The sequence below is a fragment of the Aquila chrysaetos genome, chromosome 21 (genome assembly GCF_900496995.4).
Source record: "Aquila chrysaetos chrysaetos chromosome 21, bAquChr1.4, whole genome shotgun sequence".
NCBI lineage: Eukaryota > Metazoa > Chordata > Aves > Accipitriformes > Accipitridae > Aquila > Aquila chrysaetos.
The window spans coordinates 3,123,717-3,148,575 of record NC_044024.1 but is presented as its reverse complement, the minus strand read 5'-3'; the positions used below and the strand labels follow the sequence as shown (position 1 = coordinate 3,148,575).

Below are 24,859 nucleotides of genomic sequence, written 5' to 3'. Positions count from 1 at the left end.
CACGGTTTTCACTTTGCATTATACACAGAGTATAAAGGGTACCAAAAGTTCAGATTAAATGGTAATTTCACTTTCTTAGTGCAGTGGAACTCATAGGCAAAACTTTTCAGCATATGATGGACCTTACTTATTCCATGAAGTTGCTCAGCACTAAAACCCAACAGAAATCCAACTGCCTTCTTGCTTTTCCTTACTGCAAATAGGTGGTTTTTATAGACATCAAGAACAACCATAGTTCTAGACTAAGACTGTTTTAGGCCTTTTTTCCTGGATTCACGTTGATTATGAAGTTCGTGATTACTGAATGAATGTGGAAATCTAAAGACTGTTGACAATATTAGTAAAAAGAAATATTTCTTAACATTTTACTTCCCTTTATTTTCCCTTGTACTGTAAAACGCCTTTTTCCTTTTGAACTGTTTATAGATTAATGAAGAGTCTACCGTTCAAGTCTGAACAGACTGTGAAGAAATATATTACTGGACATTGCTACTGAAGGATCCATCTTACAGTACTAGCTAGATACTTGTCAGCTCAAACCTTCATGTGCATGCACTGTTATGATACAGTACAAATGCAAAATAATCTTATCTTACAATCAATAGAACTGGACAGAATCAGTTTGAAGCTACAGAAGCTAGAAAGGCTTATATTAGCTTCTCTGAGCAGCTAGATTCCACATAGTCATCCTCATAGTGATTTTCCAACATATCAGCAAGGTAGGGAAAGAAGGTTTTCCATATTACAGATACTTAAATAAAAAGCAAAGGTAGAATTTATTCAGCAGTTCAGAAAGGAAATAAAACTCTGAAGAAAGTAATTCTCATCCTTGACAGTTAAGACAGTTTTGTTTCTTCCTGAAAAACCAGGAAGGAAGAAATAAAATAGGAGCACTTTTCCTACAAAATTGGCAATAAAAGACTCCTCCTTCACTCATATGGAGCTGAATACATATGATTCTCCCAGTCTGTCTTAATTATTGTACTTATCATAGTAGCACTCAGACTGCCTATCATGCAAAAAAAGTGACTGGAACATCTGGCACATCCCAGCATGCATGCTTTACAGAAAAACCAGATCTGCATTGTGTTTGCATAGATTTTAGTTCTCAGCATGTACCATTAAACTTTATGTCATTTGTCAAGCTGCCTTCTGCAGCTCCAAGAACAGTTAAATAGCATTTACATCATTCTGTGCTAAAAGGCATGCATTACCAACTTCCTGTGATCAGCAGGAAGAAAATAAAAAACAAGTTAAGCAAGTTCTGTGAAACAATGACTAACCCTAAACTACTATAACGCTTCAAATTATCTTTAAAGTAAAAAGTGACTACTGCTATAACATTCCCAATGACTACCCTAAAGCAGCCATTATTTCTGTTTTACTATGTGGGGAATAGTGAAATGAAAGAATCCATCTTAAAATTCATTAAAAACTAAGTGTCTTCTACACACTGAATTCTAATTCACAAAAAATTTAGAAGATTCAATAGTTTATAATCTAATTTCTTAAGATATGATATTACAGAATAAAATATCCAATTACTTTGTAGATAATAGGCCCAGAACATTTATCGCCAAGTAAAACCAGATGAGAGATCATTATCTTACTTGAGAATTTAATGTAGTAACCAGCAAATTAAATTTCTGAGCTTCAGAAACTAGTGCAAATCTGAGGCAGTAAAACCATGAAGTCGAACACCATGTGGATTTTCAGACTAGGTCTGGAATAAGAACTCCAATATTCCTTTTAGGCAGATGCTGGTTCCCATAGTGCAAAACGTAACTGAGCAGCAGAAAATGTACAGTTCACTAGAGTTTTTTAAAATCCTGAACATCAGTTTAAAGATGGAAAGTGTTCTCTATTCAAGACTTTTTGTGTTTTGTTTTATGAGGACAAATGCAAAATGAAAAATTTCTCATGTACATCTGGACTACTGTGCAGGAGTCCTACTTAAGTTAATTTTCTTCAGAATGAGCTCTGGTAATACAAAATAAAAACATATTCAGACTTTATTCTAGTAAACCCAGAGTCTATTCCAACAGTGTATTTCAGCAGTTCTATAATGGATATACTTTTGTGATATTTACATATGCCTCTCTATTTAGGCTGAATCTGGTAAACAGTGTCACTTCAGAAGCAAAGCATTAGTAAACATAGGAAGTAATGTTCTAAGAAATACTCTATTGATTAACAATAACAGCCTTGTTAATTGTAATTGACTCTTCCTCAGATTCTATGACATGCATCACAGAATTGCATATCAATTAAGTTAGGGTTATAAATATATCCTGAAAGGGGTAGTGTTTCTTGACAGTAATATTTTACTGCAACATAGCTTTATGCATCACTTTATACCCTGGGCATACTGCCAATATTGCATTACCTAAATATCCATTTTATATAGTAACTCTGCATCCTCACAGCAACTTATGAAATCAGTCTAATTGTTTAATTTTAGGTTCCAAATCAACATTCCTTCCAAAGCATTAATCTAGTGGTGAATCTATGCAATTACCAATTTCGTAAAACTTCTTACGTCTGTGTCTGGTAATTTAAACTACTGTTAAATAAGTGCCTTTTTTTTTTTTTTTTTTTGGTATGTATTTATGCAAGTGCTTAGAAAATAAAGCAATAGCTAACTGACACTGTGTATCTCACTTTCTCCTTCCATCATGCCATACTTGTTTGCTTACAAGACACTATCACCTTCCCTTTACCGAAGATGATTAAGATCCTATTTAACATTATCATCTCCATTTTCCAAAGCATTTACTGGGTTGAAATTTTGATCTATATCCAAAAGTTGCTCTGGTCATGTGTTAAGTGTAGAGGAATTAATGGAAATCTGATTATAGCAGTTCTGCAGTATTGACTTCCATAAAAAACAAAACAAAACACCCCCCCCCCCCAAAAAAAAAACCAAACCCACAAAACTAAAGCAGTTTTGTCATCTGAAAGTACTGCCTCCAGACAGCTGAGAAAAAACAAAACACAGACTAGAAGAGCAAGGAGGAGGGAAGCGGACATCACACAATTTTTATTTTTTTTAATACAAAAGTAGCAAAAGCTGTTTTATGGTGATTTGGTTAGGTAAAGTTCAGAAGTATCTTCTTTTGATTAACCTTAGTCTTGTTGTAGAATGAATTCTCAAAAGAATAAAATCTCATTATCCAAATAAATAAATATATTAAAATGCTTATGGAAATCCTGGTAACACCTTTAGATATTAAGGAAATGAGATGATCTACTTAAAATCTAAATTTCTATTTAGGAACACAACTATCTGTTATTTTCCTTTTCCTTTATGAAATCTAAAAGCCATTAAATGTTCTTTGATATTTAACATTTTCATTCTGGGTAGCTATCTTTCAGGGTAGATATGCCAAACAATTTTTTGCTTCGCTTTTCAGAATTCTTTCAGTATTCAAAGTGGAAAGACATTGTTAATATGAATGATTCTGTACTGGCAAGAACCCACAAAACCTGTGTCAGCAACTCTTGTATATTTGTCGACTCAGTTTCTCTTGTATATTTATAAGGCAGTTGACTAAATGCCCAAGATATTCCGACTCCTATGACTATCTCCTGAAGGACTGCAAAGGTCTGTCTCTAATGTTGTTCAGAAAATTTATGGTGATAAAAGAATTTATACCACTCTGTCAGTCCATGAATAATCATTTTACATGTGTGCTCCTCTGTAATTACTGCACATTATAATAGAGTTTATGAAACAGGTACTGCATTGACTTTTTGGGTAAACCAACCACTACATGTAATGTTATCTCCTCCCATGATACCACCCTTTTTCCAGTTTCTTGCATTTCCTTCAGAGCCTTTACAGTTGACATATTATGTCATTAGGTTCTTTTTTCATATTTGTTGTGTTATCATACAATATCATATTACTAATTTATCATGTCTGTTTCAAATAGCTGCATTTCTTCTAATACACAATGAAAGCCACAGAATGAAGAACTGCTCCTAGTCACTGTGACTTACAAACAGAAAGCAGCTGACAAAAATAATTTAAAACTGTGTATTATAATATATAGAGTGATTTGCAAACTGCTATGCAGAACACAAAGCTCATATGATGGTATGGAAACCATGCAAGATAATACGTCTTAATTTCTGAAATCACAGTGAATACGTGGCACATTACTCTTCAAGAGAAATGCCACTTTTATTTTTGAAAAAGTATCCACTTCAGGACTACCGAGTTCTGACTACTTTGGTGAGAGTTGTACGTTGCCCAACATCTGTGTCCTTATACTTTCCCCTAAAGGGTATGACTTTTGTCATACCTTTTGCTAGGGTAGAAGGGCATTCAGAAGGGCACCTGATTCAATCTGGTGATTTCTTAACAAACTCCAAGCATTAAATTCTGGTTTAAACAGCAACTTTTATCTTGACTTTGCCAGGAAATTTATTTTGCCTTGGAACTTTAAACAGAAGTTGCCTTGATGATCAAAAATAAATCATGTGACAACAGGCCTGACTCTGGGAACTTAACAAATGACTACCATTATTTAAAGGGTGCAACTAGCATCTTACTCCATATGACCCATTTCCCTTTCTTCAGAAATCAGGTGAGTCAACAGACAATAATCACTCTTCCAAAAAAAATTTACTAAACCCAGTTGATTCATCTACCAAGTTATGAAATATTGTTCAGTTTTTTGCAGACTTGCATAATAATTTTCTGATTCTTCCTAGTAAACTAGCTACTGCTTTTTGCTCTGGATTTGAAAACCTTTTCTTTGACTTTGTGATCCTGATGATCTCTCTAAGACTTTGTGGACAGAATAAACATATCCTGATAGACAATCACATGACTTGATTTATAATCTACTTGACTTTCTCTGAAGTTGGGGAAAAAGGCCTTCCACCTTTTCCAAAAGTACTAACTTCAAGGGGCATAGGAAAGGGAAACTTAAATTTCCTGAAGACAGAAGAAAAGTATCTGATCTTCAGACTATCAAATGCTGACAGCTTGCGGCAACAGAGATGAATCAATGGCTATATTTCACCCCTGAGGTGAACCTTCTCAGACTTGATGCAAATACAGTCATCTCCCAAGATTTTGCTCAGAGAGAGAAACACCAGGTAGAAGCCCCAAATGCAAAAAAAGTCCAAAGAAACTCGCTACAAGTCCTGCTTTTTCACTTCGGTCTTTCTAAGAGGAAGTTCACCATGATTAGAAAATAAATACACCTTTGAAAGCTTCCATACCAAATGGCGGGAGGAAATAGGCTTTTTCTTCAGTAAAAAACTGCCCTGAAGATACTGAAGTTTGAGCACAAAATACTCTGAAGCTACTATTCTGTCATGAGAATGGAGCAGTCCGCTCCCAAATAGTAGGACCATGAGTAAAATCTAAGAATGCCTCTATAAAAGGCAATATTACACATGCAAAGCATGAACAGTGAGGACTGATCTCTAAAAGGGTGTTGATTATTTCAGGACATCTGAATCAGTACAGTGAAATTCTGCACAAGCCGACAGTCATGAGAACCTAGTGCTTTTTCGTGGTGGCTATAAGAACTGGCCGGTCATTCATGCAATGAATTATATTGTCTCCATAGTTTTTAGTCCAAAATATTTCCTCTATTATCAGTACCAAAAATTCACATAACTAGACTGTGGCCATGATACTGCAATTTAAATAAACAGTAACTCCATTAGGCTTGTCTATTTTTACAAGACACAACAATTGGAGTAGTAATATAAAAGCATGTAAACTAATCTATAACTAATTATTATCAGAGGCTGAGTATAGGATCCTCATGAACCTTTGAAAAAATAATATGGTCAAATTAAACTAAACTCAGTGAGACTGAGTAATTAGGAGCTCTCTTTTACTTAAAGCATCTGATATAAAATGATCCTCACCTTGCCTTTTTCCATTCTGTCTAGACTGTTCTTATGTGAAAGTTATCGCGATACTGACATTAAGCAACTTTCTTGGATTATAAAATACAACATTAAAATGTAAAGTAGAAGAATATGCTTTTATACCTGTATCAATCCTAAAAGGAAAACATTTTAGTGTTTTCCATGCACTTTATGTAGTAAGGTTTTTTGTTCTGTACTTACGTGATAAAGTGGAACTGTATTGTTTTCTGCTAGCGAGAAATTCAAGACATCTTGCTGTCCAGGTTCAAGCCTAACATTAATAGTAGATGTTAATACGGATGGACTAATAGGGTAGTTTGGACTGCTTGTGGTTCTGCCCTTTTTTCTTGACCTATGACCTGTGTCCCTTTTGTTGTCTTTTTGTGTCAAAGGCTCTTCTTGGATAACCAGTATCTTGTCATCACTCAGATACCGCAGGAGTGAATTCTCAGAGTCAGTTGTTGGAGGAAAAAAAAAAAAAGAAAAAAACATTAGTAAGAGAACAGAACCATTCTGGCTGCATCTGTATTGTCAGCTTGGTTAATTCCCCACTTCATCTGAGACTCTTTCCTCTGCAAACAAACCTATTTGTACTAAGGTTCCAATCAAGAGCAAACTAAGTAGTTGGCACAAAACCTAGGCACAGAAAAGATGGTGGTGCATATCCAGGTCCTTGCATGACAGACAGTATGAAGCTAGTCCACATCATATGGCTTGTGTAACAAAGAAAATATAAATACAGCCAAAAGGTTTCAGTGAAATGTCAAAGATCATCACTTGGTACTATTAGACTGGAAAGAGTCATGTGAATGTCAAGTGAATTGTGAGGGCTTGCACTGGACTCGGTACTACCTTTACTGACAGCCTTTGCCATTTGAGGTGAAGGTCAGCATACACATAAAATACTTGTAAATTGTATCAAGCAGGGAGCATCTCTGGGACCATTCCAGAGACAAAGATTGTAATTTCAAGGAACCTGACAAACTGGAATAATGGTCTTAAGATGTGCAATATACTTGGGCACAATGTCAAAATGGGAACTGGCCAGGCAACAAGTCTGAGGAAAGGCAACTGACTATTAACAGTGAAATACAAACTAAACATAAATCAACAGATTTGGAATAAATTAGAAAAGGCTTGTGCCTTATATGAAATGAAAAGATTACTAAAAAAAAGTAGTTTGAAATCCTGCATTAATTTTCAAGAGTATCATTCAATTCTGTCACATTGTAAATAGTCAAGTTGAACTCTCAGCTACCCACACTGTGCCTAGAAGATTCTGAAAAAATAGTATTTATTTAAGAACCTTTAACAATTGGCATAACAATAAACATATTTGCACATTTGAAGAATATTCTTTTGAATGATATAATTGCTTTTTAGCAGAGGAAAAAGAGGAAAAAAGGAACTTTGCTATCACCATGCTTCTTCCAAAGTTCATAACTCCCACTGGAATCAATAGAAATTTATATGATTAGGACTGCTGGTCTGAACACTGACAATACAGTTGCTGATTCTCGTTTCAAGTATTCATTCATACTAATCAAAATGTGTCTCAAAGGACATTACCTTACATCTATAACATCACTTGTTGCTTTCTAGAACTGTGAAGATTAAGAACTGATTGCTACTAACATATATCTGAAACTTATAAGTATTTTTTCCCTTGATGTTTATCTTTCTTTATACTAGAATTAGATAGAGTAAATCCCTCCTACTCATACACAACTTTTTAAATTTTCAGAAGAGAAACACAGAAACCCAGATACTAAACAGGCCCTTTTATATTCTCTGTGGCACTCAAGAAAATAGATTTGGTTCCTGTGATGATATCTTCAAGCTTCTTAAGTAATAAACTAAAAAAAAGTCTTGGAGAAGAGCAGAGGAAAAAAAAAAAAAATACTCACCTCTGCTTCCCCTCTTGTACATGTTTTGTTCTTTTGACTCCCCTATCCAACTGTACTCAGTAGGCATAGAAACAGGCCTTAAATCTCCTGGAAAAAATTCAAGATAAACCAATATAATTTTTGAAGACTAAAAATAGAAGGCTGTAGAGTAAACGATGCCTATAAATGACAGGCATGACGTGACCCTTCAGAGCAATCCTTTTTATCAGTGCCTGTACGTTGTTAAAGCTGTAGCATTCAGGATCAATTAAACATCGTATATGCCAGATTCTCCTCTTCATTATACCAATCTGAAGGAAAGTACCACTGACTTTGGTGAAATTACTTGTATATGTAAAGCTGATTACAAATTTATTTTTAAACTCTCTTCTGTAAAAACTTGCTCACTCATTAAATAGGTGTTTTGGAATAAAGAGAGAAGCAGTTTTTAAATGGACTAATATGTGTTAGTAAAAACTAGAAAGACTATTAATACACATACAACATTACATATCTATCAGTTAAACCGTAAAACCTATTTGACCTGGAAAATCGCATGGTAAGTAATGAGGGGATCTCATTTCAAGGAACGTTAATTTCAAATGCCTTAAAAAGAAAACATGGAGTGCAGTTTGGTAACAACAACAAAGAAGATTCAGACATTAGGGGTTTAATTAATACGATTTTATGGTACTATGGCTGCAAGATATTAATGTGCATTAGTCATTCCCTACTAGAGTATCAGTAGAACATTGATAGCAGGCAATTAAACGAGGAATACTACAAAACTGCCTACAAAGCATTAGCACTTTGGCCTTGTCAGTGTGCATTATCATCACAAAACACAGAAACACACCCTCTAGATTACAGGTTCAGTTCTGTCTGACCCATGAAGCCAAAGACTCCTTTTTCCACATGCCAGCTGACTAAAATTTAGTGTGTTTCTTTAGCACTCGAGCAATTTTTTTTGGAAGTAGTTTGCTCCTGTTCTGTTTCTAGGATAATTATAGAATTTAAATGTGAACAAGAGTTTCTTTTTCATTATCAATATCCCCAGGTTGATTAGAGTGATAAAGTATTTTCTGTGGATTATTTGTATGCTAATATAGTTTTCTATTCACCATTCTTCCAAAATACAGCTTTTTAGCTACTAAAATGTTAGGAGGCTTTAAGAACAAACAGGTATATAAGACAAGTATGCTTCTGGATAACATGATTTTCTAAAAATTGAAGGGATAACATACCTAGAGTACTGAGATTTTCCCATATTATACATTTGCTCATACCATAAAAGTTAGTGTATGACTAATTGTATGGAAAATATATGTAGTTTCCCTGTCTGCCTAACAGTTGAAACTACCTTTAACTACAAATACATTATTCAATGCCTAATCTTAAATTTGGCCTTGGAAGAATAATATTAATTAAGGAAACCCCCCCAATAAATCAAACAAAGGGAAGAATTGGTAATATGTAAAAGAATGCAAAACAAGTAGAGATTATAAATTAAAAACCAAAAATATGAAAATAAGAATGCACATAACAAATGAAGATCAACATAATAAAGCTTAGCAGTATTTCTGGAAAGAGAAGAAAGCTCTGAAGCTCTGAAGAGATTTGTAACACAAACGCCAGATACCACAGCACAATCGACATCAAAAGTAGAAATTTAGGACAGGAAACACACATGCCGAACAAAGCAACTAGTGATTTTGCATACTGCTTATTTTACTTCCAAGTTCTTTCCCAAACAAACGTAACCTATAAACTGTTTTAACATTGCAACTTGGATATTTTTCTGAGGAGTAGAAAATTATTGTGTACAAGTATACCAGTATAAATTGAAAGAAAAAAAAAAACCACTTATTTATTATGTTTTTGCCTCTTCAACACCAATAGAAGAGATTTGATATGCCTTGCTGCAAGAACTCTAAACACCATAGCATGTTAAAGTTGGACTAATAGCAGAGTATAACTCTTGGTAAAAAAAAAAAAATAAAAAGAAATGCACTGCAGCAATGATAAATACAAGCTTAATTTTCACAAATGGTTTGAGAAAATGGACTTATTTGCCTTCTTGGATTTTGAATATATTATCAATCCTGAAGGTCTCATCTGCCTGAGAACCCTTCCACCTACCAGCTGCAACAGTGACTGGTTTCTAATATTTGCTTTAATTCTAGTAAGTCCATAGCAGGAATTTCTGAACTGTGGTTTGTGTGAGTCCTGACAATAATGAAAGCATCTGCTTAACCATGAAAGACTTCAGAAGTTCTATTTTCCTTATTTTGCCCATGGCTATCTGGTTCCAGCATCAGATATGTGTTTATTGGATCTACCATAAATCCTGTCTTTCCACTGAAAGACATATTGTCACTTTGATGATTCCAATGTACATCTTTAAGTCAAAAAGTACAAGCCATTCTACTACAGTAGAACAAAATTTGGATTTGGAAGTCTGTTAATTGACATATTAATTTAATCTGTAGTTTAAAAAATTTTGAAACAAAGGCATATTCCTGAGACTTTAAAAAAATCAAATACCTTCTGGATTTTCAAAGTTACAGAAAATCAGAACTGTCCATCATAAACATAAGAAAAATCTTGCGTATTTCTGGGATCAGGCACAGAGCCCAACATTTTAAGTCATCATGCAGCATGAATTTATGAAAGCAAGCCAAATACATCCATCTGGCTCTAATTTTAATCACAGTTAAGATTTATCTTTCATTCTAATTTTATTATGAAATAATGTCACCTATCAGGGAAAGAAAGACTGATATTACTAGTTTTAAGATGGAATCCTACTCTTCTGTGTTACAGCTCTTTCAAGCATCAAGTATATGACCATACAAGTTACCAAAAATATCCTATATGTTACAAAGATCTATTAAAATTTCCCTATGCTGAAAAGGTAGTGTGTATACATACGTGATCCTGTCCATTTTACAATTGATATTTTGCCATTTGTTACCATAAAGCCAGCTATAGTTAGCAAAATACAAAACCAGGACAAAAGTTCTGTTTAACTGATAAACATAAGATTGTTTTCAAACTATCAGAATGACAAAAACAGAACAACACTTGGAAAGTCGGATATCCTTAGTTGGGAAAGTCTAGCTACAGTGAATTATCACTCTCTAGCTGCAGTGAACTATCACTGCATCTTCAAGTAATTTGAAGTATCCTTGCAGCTGTCGTATTTTCCGACTTGAATTCTACTCTCTCAGCTCTCCAAACAGCAGGTGAAATTACTGTAACTGTCACTCATTAGCTGATCTTAGCCAAAAGGTAACATAGTTGAAACCTTAACCCAGATAACTTAGGTAAACTGTGCCATAAATACCTCGCATATAATAAGAAAACCATGGCAAGCATTTATTGACAGAGGAAAATACTTGTACATCTTAACTATCAAAATCTGTTTTGGCATCTGGGGCCATCAGTTGCCCTCTCTTCTAACATTTATGGTGATAAGAACACCTCAGTCTGAGAACAGTGAAGAGAAAGCTGCATCATCTTGAAGTACTAACAACTGAAGGAAGCATGGGAAACTACATTTAATAACATCCAGGGTATCAAATCCTGAACCAGACTAACCAGTTCTATGGCAGACCAACAGAATCAGTGCCTGGAGTGCTTAAAGTTTTTTCTTTTTTTTTCCCCAGCTGTATTCCATTTCAGCTGTTATTGGATCTTTCACTATAACTGCCCTTAGCATTATCTCCATTGAACTGCAGCATGTTTTTATTACCTGTGTTCTTCACAGACACCTTTTTCTTTACTACTCTGAGCTTGTGAGAGGTTTTCCCTTTCATAGATATCAAAGACAAAAAAATTTAGGAACATTTTTAAAAAAATGAGAAAGGAAAAAAACCTTAGTCTGAGTAGATGAATGAAGTACTTACTGATGGCATCACATAAATATATATATATCTCTCAAAAGATACAGCTACCCATACAGAATGCTATGATCAGAAGGAATAGTCATTGCTTTCTCTGAGGCTCAGAAATAATGCCATTTTCAAAGTCAGATACAATTAAAGTTTTTAAAAGAAATCTTTTATCTTAAGACTGTAAACTTGAAAAAAATAACTTACTACCTTGAAAATAAAACCACTGAAAATATATGGAGAATACCCTGCTGTATTTCAGTAGTATTCTTCTAAAATTCACCAAACACCAAGGAAATAAGTTTCAACAGATAAGCAAAAAAAAAATTTCATCAATTCATTTTCAGCAATACCTTTTATATAGATACATATACTCATATACAAGCACATGTTTGTATAACTGTATGCTCATATGGATTTACAAACACGCAAAATTTCTATATAAAACCAGAGTTGTTTATTGTTTTAATAGCATCTTATATATTCAAACAATCCGCATCCTAAGATTTTGAAATATGTTTCCAGTATTAACAACTGCATTGTAGGATACTACTCATGTAATTATATCCATTTAATACAGTGCTGAATTTTGGAGGCCTTACATCTCATTTCATACAACCAGTAAGCCTTTTTAGGCCCTCAACTGAAGTTTAACAGCCCAGAAGATTGCAACTAGAATAATCTCCAAGAGCTTGTGAATGAAATTGAGTAAATCAAGATGCTAACTATCCAAATAATATGAACTTAAGTATCATTCAAAATTTTAAGTATGCACTGCAGAATAAATCTATAACTAACTTACACACTCCTGATCATGAATGTTACCTTGTAATTATACTAATTATTCCTTCACATAAACTTTTGTCTAGTATTCAGAGCCAACAGGTCATGGTCTAACAAAGAATGAAGATATTTGGGGTGTGTTGCAGTGTTAATAGCAAAATTTGTAAATTTGGTCAATTTTTAAATGTTAAAGAAATCAAGCCTACCGTGAGTGGGTGTTTTTTCTCTTCTCCGCACTCCTGTAGCTCTGCTTCTCTCATACTCAGAGCCCACAGGGTGGCCTTCACCTTCAATTAACGTGTAGTATTTCCCACTTTCATGCTCCAGAAAATAGCTTGGAGACTCAGAGCCTTTCATTCCAGACTTTCCAAATTTGCTGATGTCGTCACAAGACATTATTCCAATTTCATCCCTAAAAACAGTAAACCAGAAGATTATGGAGAAATTAACCACTGTATGATAAAGCTAAAGCATACAACTATCCCTCCCAAACACTACAAAGAAAAAGTCCTGTAACTGAAATGCTGTAGATGAGAACTTTCATAAAAGTGATTCAATCCAACAAATGTAGATTAATGAAATCATCATTGGTTCCATTTTAACTGTAAGATAAACATAGTTATTCAGGAGTTTTCTAGTACCTGAAAGGGAGCATAAGAAATTGGTATAACATGAGAAGGCAAGGGTTTCCCTTGCAGAAGTGCATGCTTTAGAATATGATACAAGTGGTCACTTAAAAGTAAATAAAACTAAATGATTAAAGACTTCTTTAAATGCTTTCTTGGTTTAGGACTAAACCCAGGTTTTGCTCAACTTGTATCCAGCTAAGTAAAAGTTAATTCTCTCAAAATAATGATATGCTGTTTAATGTATTTCTAGCTTTTAATTTTACTAACCATTTAGTTTGATTGTGGGGCTTTTTGTTTGTTTGTTTTTTATTAACCTAGTGAAATTAAAGTGTAAAATTTTATTTTTCAAAACCAGGATGTAAATACCTGGGGCCATAAAGTCCTGACATAGGAGACAGAATGAAAACATCCTGAAGTGCAGAGTTCTCCATTTTTGAGGATATGCCCATTGTACTTGTTGGCGTTGTAGAACTGCTTGTTGGACTGGTTGGAATTACAGGCTGTAAAAAAAAAAAAAAAAAAAAAAAAGCACATAAAGAATAAATTAATATTTTCTGTGCTACAAGTAACAATGAAGTCAATGTGCATAATTTTAGGAATCTTGACCTCTTTTTTTGGATTAGCCGTTTTTTTGCATTACTGAAGTTTCTTCCAAAAAGGTGTCTACAGAAACACTGTTTTACCCAAGAGTTCAAGACTAGTTATGAAAGAAACTGATAAAAGACCAGTGAAATTAATTTAAAAGCCATCTCATGGGAAAATCTGAGACTCAGAATCAAAATATAATTTTTAACCAATGCAGAAAATCAATTGTATGGGGGGGGAAGGACATACACTATTAAATGCCATTAGTACAAAAATTAATTACAGAACTCAGGAATACTTGCACTGAATGAAAGTGTTCATAACCATAATGTTGATTTCAGTAGAACATTTATTGTTAACAAGGACAGAATATCTAGATTTTTTTATGAAAACAGAATTCATAGTCATCTATTGTTTCTTATTTTTCTACTGAATCCATAGTGGTGATGATTCTACCATGGTGGTACAAATATAGGTTCTACGGTGACTAGCAATGAAATATAAATTAACCTAAGCAATAAATGTGAGCATCCTAAATATTAAAAGTATTAATAAATTATGGGTGGTCTTTTGGGATTTTTGCTTTTTTTAATTTTTAAATGAAGTTAAACACAACTCTTTTACTCAAATGCCACAGGGAAGCTCAAGTCAATGGCTATAAGGACTACCACCAAATATTCTGTGCAGGATACAAAGATAATATATACACAAAGAATATTTTTCAAGGTGCAGTCTGTGTTTATATTCAAGAAAGAGAAAATACTTTTATTTAGTATTATTGTTTAGATGTTTTATATGAAAAATTCCCATTCAAATACAAAATTGTGCTTAAATAGATACAACTAGTTTTCTACAGGTGGAAAAAAAAGAGTGACCTAAACATTGGATGAAAGCTACGAAGACCAATTATAATCTTCTTCTAAATACAAGACTTTCTATCTTCTAGAGATAAACACTGAAATTATTTTTATGTGATTCAAAAAGTAAAAGCAATCCTAAATACCAAAAAAAGGATGTTTTTTCAGGAGAATATCAGTCTCATAGGGGTCCAAATTATACTACTCTTCTATGCTTATTGTTAAGCCTCTTACATTCTGATCAAATGTTTTAGGTTTCTTTCATGTTATTGATATAAATAGATAAGAAGTGACTGCCAAAGACAAGAATCATTCACCACTTTCTCATATCTTTGGAAATTAGGGCCTACCACCTTACACACAGTATCAACCACTACATTTAGAATACTACCATTATTTCTGCTGTTTTGGTGTGCCGGTATTAGTAAAGAGACTAAATACTAATCCCCCAATTTACCTGCAGCTAGATACAATTTCCCATGGGTCAAAACATAAATTATCACCATCACAGAAAGACAAGCAGAAACTCCATTTCAGAATCATAAAAGAAATTACCTATACCAAGTCTCTTGTGAAAAATTTCTTTTTAATGCTCATATATTCAGCAGTCGTTGAGGTTACCCGTTAGTCAATGAAGTTGACAACAGAAAAAAGGGGTGGGGAGAGATAATATGATGGTTCAATTTCTCCCCAAAGAGGGTGATAGCCATGATATTCCTGATAAGATTTTAAAAAATCTAACCTTATAACAATGTTAACTTTTTTGCTTCAATTTAATTCAATTCTTGTCATACTCATTGCAGAAAGCGAGAACTTTCCTCTTCACTTTTTTAAACTTTTTATTTATTTTTTACATTCTAATACTATCTGTTTCCCCATATTTTGGCTAGAAAACAAGAAAAAACCTCATAATTCTTCCGTTATAGGGCTTGTTTTCTAAAACATTAATGAACTGTAGTGTGCTCTGTACTTTCTCCAACTGATTAGACTATGTGTACCCAGTGTATACTAGGTGTACTCAGTACCCAGATGAGATTGTACTAATACTGAATAAAACACAACAATTATTTTACTTATCTGGTGTTTTATATTCCTATTTATGTTTCTCAGTCAGGTATTTGAGTTCCTTCCAAGATGATATTCAGCATTTTCTTTACTGTAATTTCCACATTATTTGGAATTATTGCCATATTATTCCATTGTTACAGTCTTTAAATCTGCAGTTGATTATTTCCAATTAGAATACTTTACACTTGCCTCTCTTTCATTTCATTACATTTTTAGAGCTTTCTTCTAGTTTTCCAAAGTCATTATTAATTATCAGCCAAGATTGCATTGCATTTGCAGGCCCTCCTGGTTTAGCATTGTATGCAAATTTAGTAAGCAGATCCTTCAGGTTGTCAGGAAAACATTGAACAAAACCACATGTATCACCTATCTCTTGAATATTAAATGATACATCCTTTGTCTGATAGTGAACCATTAACAGCTATTTGTTAGGCAAGGTTATCCAGTAATTTTCCACCCACTCAATCTCAGTTTCACCTAGTCCTTAATTCTCTATGCCATACACATGGAATGTCATGAGAAAAGGTATTAATATCAGAGCAAGATATACAGCTTCTCTCCTATCTACCAGGCCAGTTAGCTGCTCACATAAGAGCATTAAATCTGTTTAATGATTTCTTCATAATAAATTAATGTTGGTTTTACTCATCTGTTATCTTCCAAGTGCTTGCAAACTGTTTGTGCATATTAAGTGACTGGCTTATAATTCCCTGGCTCTTGCATTTCCCCTTTCTGAAGACAAGCATTATCTGTAACCTTACTGTAATTCACCCATCTCTCACAATTTTTCAATAAACATGTTTGAAAAACAATGGTCCAAGAGTGCTTCCCCCTGCCCAGGAAATACCAGATCTTATTCTTGCCTTTTCTAATGGCACACTATAAGGGCTCATCCACTGAGTTTACAGAAACATGTGCTCTTGAAGTTCCCTTTTAAGTTTTTAAGAAAATACACTGCTTCATGATTGCTCTCAGATAAGTTGTCTCCTGCCTTCTCCCTCTCAGCTCTACTTATGTTCTCTACCTTCTCTATGAAAAATATCTGTCTTCAGTGCTTTCCAAGAATTTGCCAGCCATTATGCCTTTGGAACAATGTCTGTTTCTAGCTCTTTCTCAAAGGATGCACCCAATCCAAATAAACCATATTGGGTGATTCTGCTATTTGCTCACAGGAAACCTTCTGTCCTGGGAGACTTTAATGAAGAGAAAAGAGCACCTGCTTTCTCCTCCTCTATTGTCACTTAGATCATTCCAGCAAATATAATTCTTCTATGATCTGGAGCTCAGCGTGAAGGTAGCAAAGATGTATACCTTCACTTTGAGCTCCAGATATGTCTGTGATATCAGACATGGAATTTCAGTGGTTTTAGGTATCTGCAAAATAGCACAGGGGTCTTTTAATATTATTAAAACATTAGCTGAATAAGAGTATTTAATATAATATTTTAGTATTATACCAAATCCAGAAAGGTAATTTTAATAAATAGTGAATATCATCCCAACCAGGATCAATTAGACATAGTCGATGCTTTAAATCTTAGCTCTCAAATCCAATAAAATTACTTAAAGTGATTATGCTGTGTGTATACAAATGAATGTTTGATGAGGTGTGTGCACATACAGGCACAGGTGAAAAAAATCCCAAGGAAAACACTTGTTTATAGAGGACTTCTGAAAAGTGATACTTTAGGTATCTGCTGTATGTTATTCAAAGTTTTTAATGAGAATAGCTAATTATCAGTGAAATGATTAAGCAATGCTGAAATACCAGAATAAAAATGTACGACAAATGGCAAATTCAACACTCATCAGAAATAAACAGTTGTTTGCCAAACAGAAAAATTCAAACTGTTTCAGAAACAAAAATACATTACTGTGATTTTGAGTGTGTTTTACAAATATTGGGGGTAATTAAATATTGTATTTATTTTAGAAGTGCTGTTCAAAACAACAAACATGACGCCAGTGCATCCTGCAAAAACCAGCAGGACAAGATGCAGGAAGCTGGTAAAGCCCAGTGGTACAGCAACAAGAGGCTTGAACATGGACATCCCTTACCTTTTGAAGGGGTATGAAGATTAAGGATGGGGTACTGAGTCTCTGCTTTCTCCCTTGAAGGAATAAACTCAATCCCCAGAATTCCCCTGATGGGTGAATTCACAGAAAACACACAGGCGTCACTCTTCTACATGGATTGCCTGCGGTAAGGGAAAATGGGGCTTTGTAACTGCGTATCACCCTATAAATTCCTACAGTGTGTAATTTTTTGTCAGAATAGATTCATTCATGCCAGTGATATAGATGACTAATTGCTTATTGGACAAGCTGCTATTCAGAAAAACTAAATGTTCAACAATACAAATACTAGTCACAATAAGAAGCAGAACTCTCAAAATTGTTGAGTATTTCTCACATACTGGTAAATTGGTATAGCTATGCTGTAAAACAGCAGGTACATTCACAGTGTCTTCAGGTCTTGTGGGTTTTTACTTTTTTGAAACTTGAAATATATACCTTTTTTGATGTGTAAATAATAATTTTTGTCCTCAGAGCAAAAGAATACAATGAAATATATATGAATATAACAGAAGTCAATAAAAGCATGAGTGGCATTAAGATGAGAAGGAAATCACTGTTCACCATCTCCTCTGATACAGGACATTTAAGAGAACAGAACACAACTTTCCTGCTGCATTTTCTTTGTCTGAGATGTTACAAGTCCTTTCTTGCCCAAGATATTTCTCGTGGAGATAGTAAAGTAAATGGGCAGCACATAATTTCAGAGTTCATCTGAGCAATTCTATCAGAGTACAGTACCTGAACTATGAACTGCAAACTAACTGGAGTGGTATACAAGAAGTGGTATACACCAACTTGTTCTTCTCCTTTTTTCACCCTACAAGCATCTGTTCTAATAATGCTATAGAATTTCTCTTCTGTACAAAGCAACACCTCTGCAAATTCATACGGTTTTCAAAATCTGAAATGAGCTACTTAACTAGAATTATTCTGAGGATACTTATAAAGATGCAGAGTATTACATTTATTTTCTAATACGTAAGAATCATTATAAAATTGTCACTGTTGATGTAAGCTTTACTACTTATATCACCTGACAGATTCTATATCTCGGGCTAAATAATAAAAAGTTTAATGTTCTGGATCAAGTAGTGTAACAGGAAGGATTATTCCAATGAGAAAATTTCTGCAAATAAAAAGAAAAAAAATACAATAAATGTTGTATTTTATTTGAATGAAGTTACTGGTGTGCTCACTTTCATAAAAACCAGAGCACTATTTACCATTGCAGATGAAAGAACCATTTTATATTGAGTGGAAAGATAAGCACAGAGTTTAAAAATGAAAATAGTCTTCTAATATCACATAACGCCAACTAGAGACAAAATGAGAAAATGGTATGACTGACATGTTGTCTCACTGAAAGATAATTGTAGCATAGAACTTCAGCATATGTTAACAATCTGTTGTTAATTAAGCATCAAGGGAAACTATATACAGCAAAGGAATACTAGAACGAGACCAATAAATAAATTTTATAAGTATTCACAGATTCTGTATCATTAATAATTCATAAAGTAACTATGTGGTATAATTTGAAACACAATTATTGTGGAAAAATTATTAATAACCACCTATAAATGCCTTAAGCAATAATAGAAAACATGACAACTTTTATTTAAAAAATTCCTCCTGCTCACCAACCTGAGTTAACAAATATTGTTTCTGGCCTCTGAATTTCAAGTTCTTAAATCCTACTTCCTTTGTTCCTTCCCTAATTATGTACTGCTTTTGTTTTGTTTTTTACCAACACTGAATCAGAACAGAAGAGTTGCTCTGCATGTGTTATTTTTCATGGTGCATTACATATATCTATATACCTAACGCACCATGACAAACACATGCAGAGCAATATATGTGGATCCATATATGGAACACACTGTGAAATATAACACATCCATATACATTATCCTTTTTTGTGACAGTCTGACATTTGCTGAACTGTTTTCAGTTTTGATCTACTTTAACTGAGATCTTTTTCTACAGGTCGTTGCTTAACTGATGATTCCATATCCTACATTCATGCAGCTGGTTACTTTTGTCTAAGTATAAAACCTTCTGTCTATGCTGAATGTATTCTCCTTAATTCTCCAAGTCTGTCAATAGCCTATGACAGCCTCTGTTCTGTAAGAGCCAATTTAATCCATTAGTGGTAGAAAACTCCAGAAAAACAAATAAATAAAACCAGAAGCCTTCCTACCAATTCAACGAATTAAACTGATCTAGAGAGTCTAAAAATGCCAAAGTCAAACAAAGGCGAGGACATTCTGCAGCCAAGAACAGGGAGAGGGAAGTGAGATCACTGCTTTCCAGCAGCATCAAGCTGTTATGTCAGCTGTCCAGGAAAACACAAGCTTGAGTATCATCTTGAAATTTAATCATGCTAGTTCCAAATCATTAATGACAATAATAAATAATACTAGATCCAGGTGAGAAGTGTAGGAAACAGGCAAAACCAAAAACTGCATCCTGAAATGTATCCATGTCCTAATACTTGAGCTTGCCTCTGTGGCATGAGGAATAAAGATGACCTGAATTTGGTTTTCAACATCTTATTACAAAATCTACAGTTAAGAAGTAACACTGGCAATGCTCTTTTTGTTTTCCTAAGTGATTTATATTTTTATTTAAATCCCTCACTGCACTATTCTTCGATATAGGAGAAACATGTCCTAGTGAGGATGACAAAACACCCTTCGATCCTCAGGGGCTCTTGCGTTCTGGGTCATCAGGAGAGTACACATCACAAAAATAGAAACTGTTGATAATTCCACAAAAATAGCTTGGTGTACTTTCAGTTATCTGGCTACCATGACAAAAGTTGGCATGTTTTGTGGAAAATACCGTGCCATGTATACAGTACATACTGTTTTCACACTGACAAAACTTCTAGAACTAGAGCTGCTTGTGAATTATGATTCTTTAATGTACTAATATAAAGAGACGATCTCTATGGAAGCCCTGTTGCAAATGCAATTTTCATTTTGCTGCCCCTGGAGGTTTCATATGAAGTTCGCAAGTAGCTACATAATCATCTTGCTAGAGCAAAGAATGTTACTCCTGCACCCTTATGACAGAAAAATCTGAAGAGTTCCGAAATCTCCTCTGGGTGTCACAATGCCCCTTTCCTCTCCCCCAGAGGCAGTCACAGAGAAAGGGAAGATGGCACTAAACCCAAGTGGCAGCACTCCTGAGCTGCAAGGATTACACAAACTCCTTAAGTGGAGCAGCTGTGTAGGATTTAGGCACTTTGAGGAATGAAAGATTCAGGAAGTGCCAAGCAGGAAGGAAATTTGCCTGGATAGGCTTGAAGGGTTTGCTTTGTTTTGTTAATTTAAAAATTATTCAGAAACACATTCATGTATCATGTGATCCAAATAAAACAATTCTGTGAAGCTTCCACATTATGAAAGTGCATAAACTTATTACAGGATGTTATATAGTATTAAACATGCATAGTTACTAACTTACTCAAAAAATTTTACTTTAATAATGACATTTTGAGTTCAGTCTTTTTATGGTGAGTCAGTTTCTCCTACATATGTTGATGCTGTAGGAAGAACCAGCTGTGATGTTCACAACTGATTTTTTTCATATCAACAGGTTTTCAAGGAATAAGTATGCAGAAAATATAAGAGGTTCTATTAACATTGCTACCAAAACCTCAAACTTGATGAAAGATGTGGAGCAGAAGCAGACTTTTCCTGAAACCTAAAATGCCTGACATGCTTGATTACAAACAAGTACTTTTGACAGACTCTGAAATAATGGAAACAGGGAAGCAATGTTGCCTCTGCCAGTCAAAGCAGCTACTGAACCTTAGACTGACTTGTTCTTAAGTAACCCAAACTGTAAATGTTCTTTCCTTCTATGAATTCCTGTGGCTCCCAACTTCATGAAAAAATGGAGGAAAACAATCTTATTGATACATACAGTATTGCCATATTTACTCATCTCAGAACCCTATTTCAAAGGAATCTAGGACTTTTTAGAGGCTCCTGTTCCTTTCACTGGAAGGAAAGATTCTAGTGTTTTCTCTTGAATAGAGTAAAGGATTCACCATGACACTAGCATTGCAACAGCCTTCTTACCTGAAGTGCAAGAGGCTTCCACCTCACATTCTTCAGAAGGGCAGGAGCAGAAACCAGGGTATTCTGAGGACGTTTTTTCAAGGTTAAAATCACTCCATTTGGGTCTTCCCGCAATGCATTTACTAGGTTCTTTAACTGCCAGCCAACCTAGGGAAAAATTCCACAATTGAATTTTGAAAGCTTTCTGTTTAACTTTAAATGTGAAGGAAGTCTTCTGTTAACTGAAAAGGTCTATTACAGCCTACTCTTTGCAAACATAAGCAGTTTTTATAAACTGTGTCTGATTACTTCTGTTGGACTAAAATGATGCAGCTGAAGCTGGATTTTTTTTTTAAGCTATGTTTCTTAACTTAATAAGGCATAAGTGAACACTGTCTCCCTTTTAATAATTTGTGAGATCACTGTACATTTTAAATCAAATGATGACGACTAGAAGTCATGAAATAATTTCAGTCTGGATCCTGAGCTGAAATATTCACTGCTGAGGAGGAAGACAGACTATGCTATAGCAACATATGTAACAGCTTTAAGATCCTAACGGAAGATAAACGATCATTTACTTGATTTATCTATAGATAAATAGATAAATATCTATAGATATTTATCTATAGATAAATAGCCCCTGGATAGAGCTGAGTAATTCAAGTTACTATAAGTTGTAAACATAGCCATACAAAAGAACATCACTAGTACTGAAAGGTTTTTATATGTGCTGCTCACAAAAAGCTACTTAGAGACATTTCCTAATCTTCTTCATTATTTAAATATGAATTTACCATGAACTGTTTATATATGAAACAGAAAATGTATTTTTACAGGATTTTTTAAAAAATGAATGTTTACACTATCCTATTATCCTGAATGGTTGAAGAGGTTTAAAAACTGAATAATAATATAAATGACAGTAAAGATGTTTATGATAAAAGTCGTTTCTTACACATTTAAGTGCTGCTGAATTTCTATCCATAGTTCCACAGACACATGAGAGAAAAACAACAACAAAAAGGGTATTAAAACAGTCAGATATGTAAATTCAGAACTGAAAGTGAAATTCAGAAAAATTCACATATTTCTAAACCTCAGCCAAACCTTTCAAGTTACACCACTGAAATCAGTGGAATTATACTAGTTTAAGTAAGAGAATAAATTTGGCTCCATTCAGCAGTCCTTTTGCCCTTCTTATATGCAACTAATGTATTAGCTTGTTCACTATGAATAAAATCAGAATTTCCTACCACTTAGCACTTCACAGTGAATTATCATTAAAGTTGGTTTGCCCTATTTCCTGAGTAACATTATTACTGAAGAAGTTACTTTAATAGTACAGTCTTGAAAAAAAGTATCCTATATAACACCCAAACTAGTACTGATAGGCAGAAATATATTGCAATCCTTATAGGATTTGCTAACATTCACTTGTAAAGCTTGTATCTTTCGTCAATGTACTTGTGACCTGATCTAGGTACCAGACTTAGACCACAAATTTTGACATTTGTCTCTCTTCCACTGGCGTCAGAAAAACGGTACAACTAAAGCAGACTCTTGGTTACTTACACCTAACCTTAGCCCTGGGTCCCAAGGGCTTAACTATTGCCTTCATTTAGTCTCATCTTGTTATTTTCAGGAAGTATACCAAGGATCTTGCTGAAGTAGCTCAAAGCCTACCTGGAAAGGAATTACTGGAAAGAGCAACCACTTGCAAGTGACTATTAGGTTACTGGTTCACATTTCGCTCTGGGAAACAGCAAGGCCTACCTAAGTATTTATAGGGAGGACTTTGGAGGATTTTCCTAGCCTTACTTATTTGCATCTTCTCCTACTCACACATAACTTCTAGATTTGCTACTCAAGGGAAGTGAATAGGTGCAGAATAGACTCTCCACTTACCCTTTTAAATATTGCATCCTTTTAAAAACATTACTTAAATGAGTCAGGTATTAATTTGAACATTGATGGTTACTTTCTAGCCACAGTTCCGCTAAACAAAGCGGTATGGATCCGATCCTGCACAGAATATTTTTTGCAAAAGTCAATTTCTTTCACGGAAAAGCTGAGCCCCCAGCACCTCTAAAGGTGCCTGTATTAAACTCTTCTCTCCATTGTCTGTTCCAAACATGGCAGATTTTTACAGTAGTAATAAATGACCATAGTAAAGACCTGTCATAAATGTTACAACTACCACAAGTCTTAAGGCTTAGTGTCAAGCAGGTCTGTACTGAACAGGAATTAGAATGCTGTGTTCATACAGCAGTTCTCCAGACACAATCTTACTGAGGCCAAACTGCAGCAGCCTTAAAGTGAACATTTAAGAATGAAAAGCTTAGGGAATACAAGACCAGTAACTCTACATATATATGCAAGCATTAAGTGCCTTTATATTTGCTATGCTTTTTGACTATGTTTGACCTGCCAGAGTTCACTATAACATTTTAATCATAATTGCCCTTCTGACCAAAGTGTGTATTCCCGTTGCTATTAAAGAAAAAAAAAAAAAAAAAAGAAAAAGAAAAAGATTTAGGTGCTCAGAATCAGAGCAGTCTACATATATCACCATATTATATCAGGTATAGTTTATAACTACCTTCCTCTTGGAGGAAGATAATATCTGATTACACATGAAAGTGGAGGGAAAATAATAAAGGAAACCTTGAAGAAATTTCAGTTAAAATTCTGTTATAAGGGCTGAAGAGAAGTTACGATAGAAACTGTAAGGTTCTAGCCTGTCTCCACAGTGGGCCAAAGCCAGGATCCTGAGTGTGAACATTCTGCTTGGAAACAACCACAATGTGTTGTAACTCTAAAAAGGATTTTAAAAATCCTTTTTAGCTAAAAAGCTTTTAGCTTAAAAAGCTAAAAAAAATAGCTTTTTAAAGTTCTATTCTATTTTTAATGTTGCTGTTCTATTGAAAACTTTCTAAAAATGCACTGGCCACAGGAAATCAGAAAATGGTAGTAATTATAAACAGGCCAAAGCCAAACAAATGCAAATACATCAACCTGTGTTCCAAACGAACTCTTCTAGTTTTGTACTTTATTTATAAAATGATAGAGACTATATATATATTTTACTCAATTATAAAATTAAAAATG

General features: G+C 34.3%; 1 protein-coding gene across 3 annotated transcripts in view; it reads right to left on the bottom strand.

Moving 5' to 3' along the window:
* LOC115333553 (connector enhancer of kinase suppressor of ras 2-like) overlaps positions 1 to 24,859 on the bottom strand; it is a 212,381-nt gene that overhangs the window by 47,779 nt on the left and 139,743 nt on the right. For all 3 annotated transcript variants that reach the window (XM_029996622.1, XM_029996623.1, XM_029996624.1), the window contains exons 9-13: positions 21,770 to 21,916; positions 13,456 to 13,589; positions 12,667 to 12,872; positions 7,806 to 7,892; positions 6,100 to 6,353 (exon numbers count right to left, since the gene is read on the bottom strand). In XM_029996622.1, the coding sequence (XP_029852482.1) occupies positions 6,100 to 6,353; positions 7,806 to 7,892; positions 12,667 to 12,872; positions 13,456 to 13,589; positions 21,770 to 21,916 (828 nt within the window). The remainder of the gene's footprint in view (positions 1 to 6,099; positions 6,354 to 7,805; positions 7,893 to 12,666; positions 12,873 to 13,455; positions 13,590 to 21,769; positions 21,917 to 24,859) is intronic.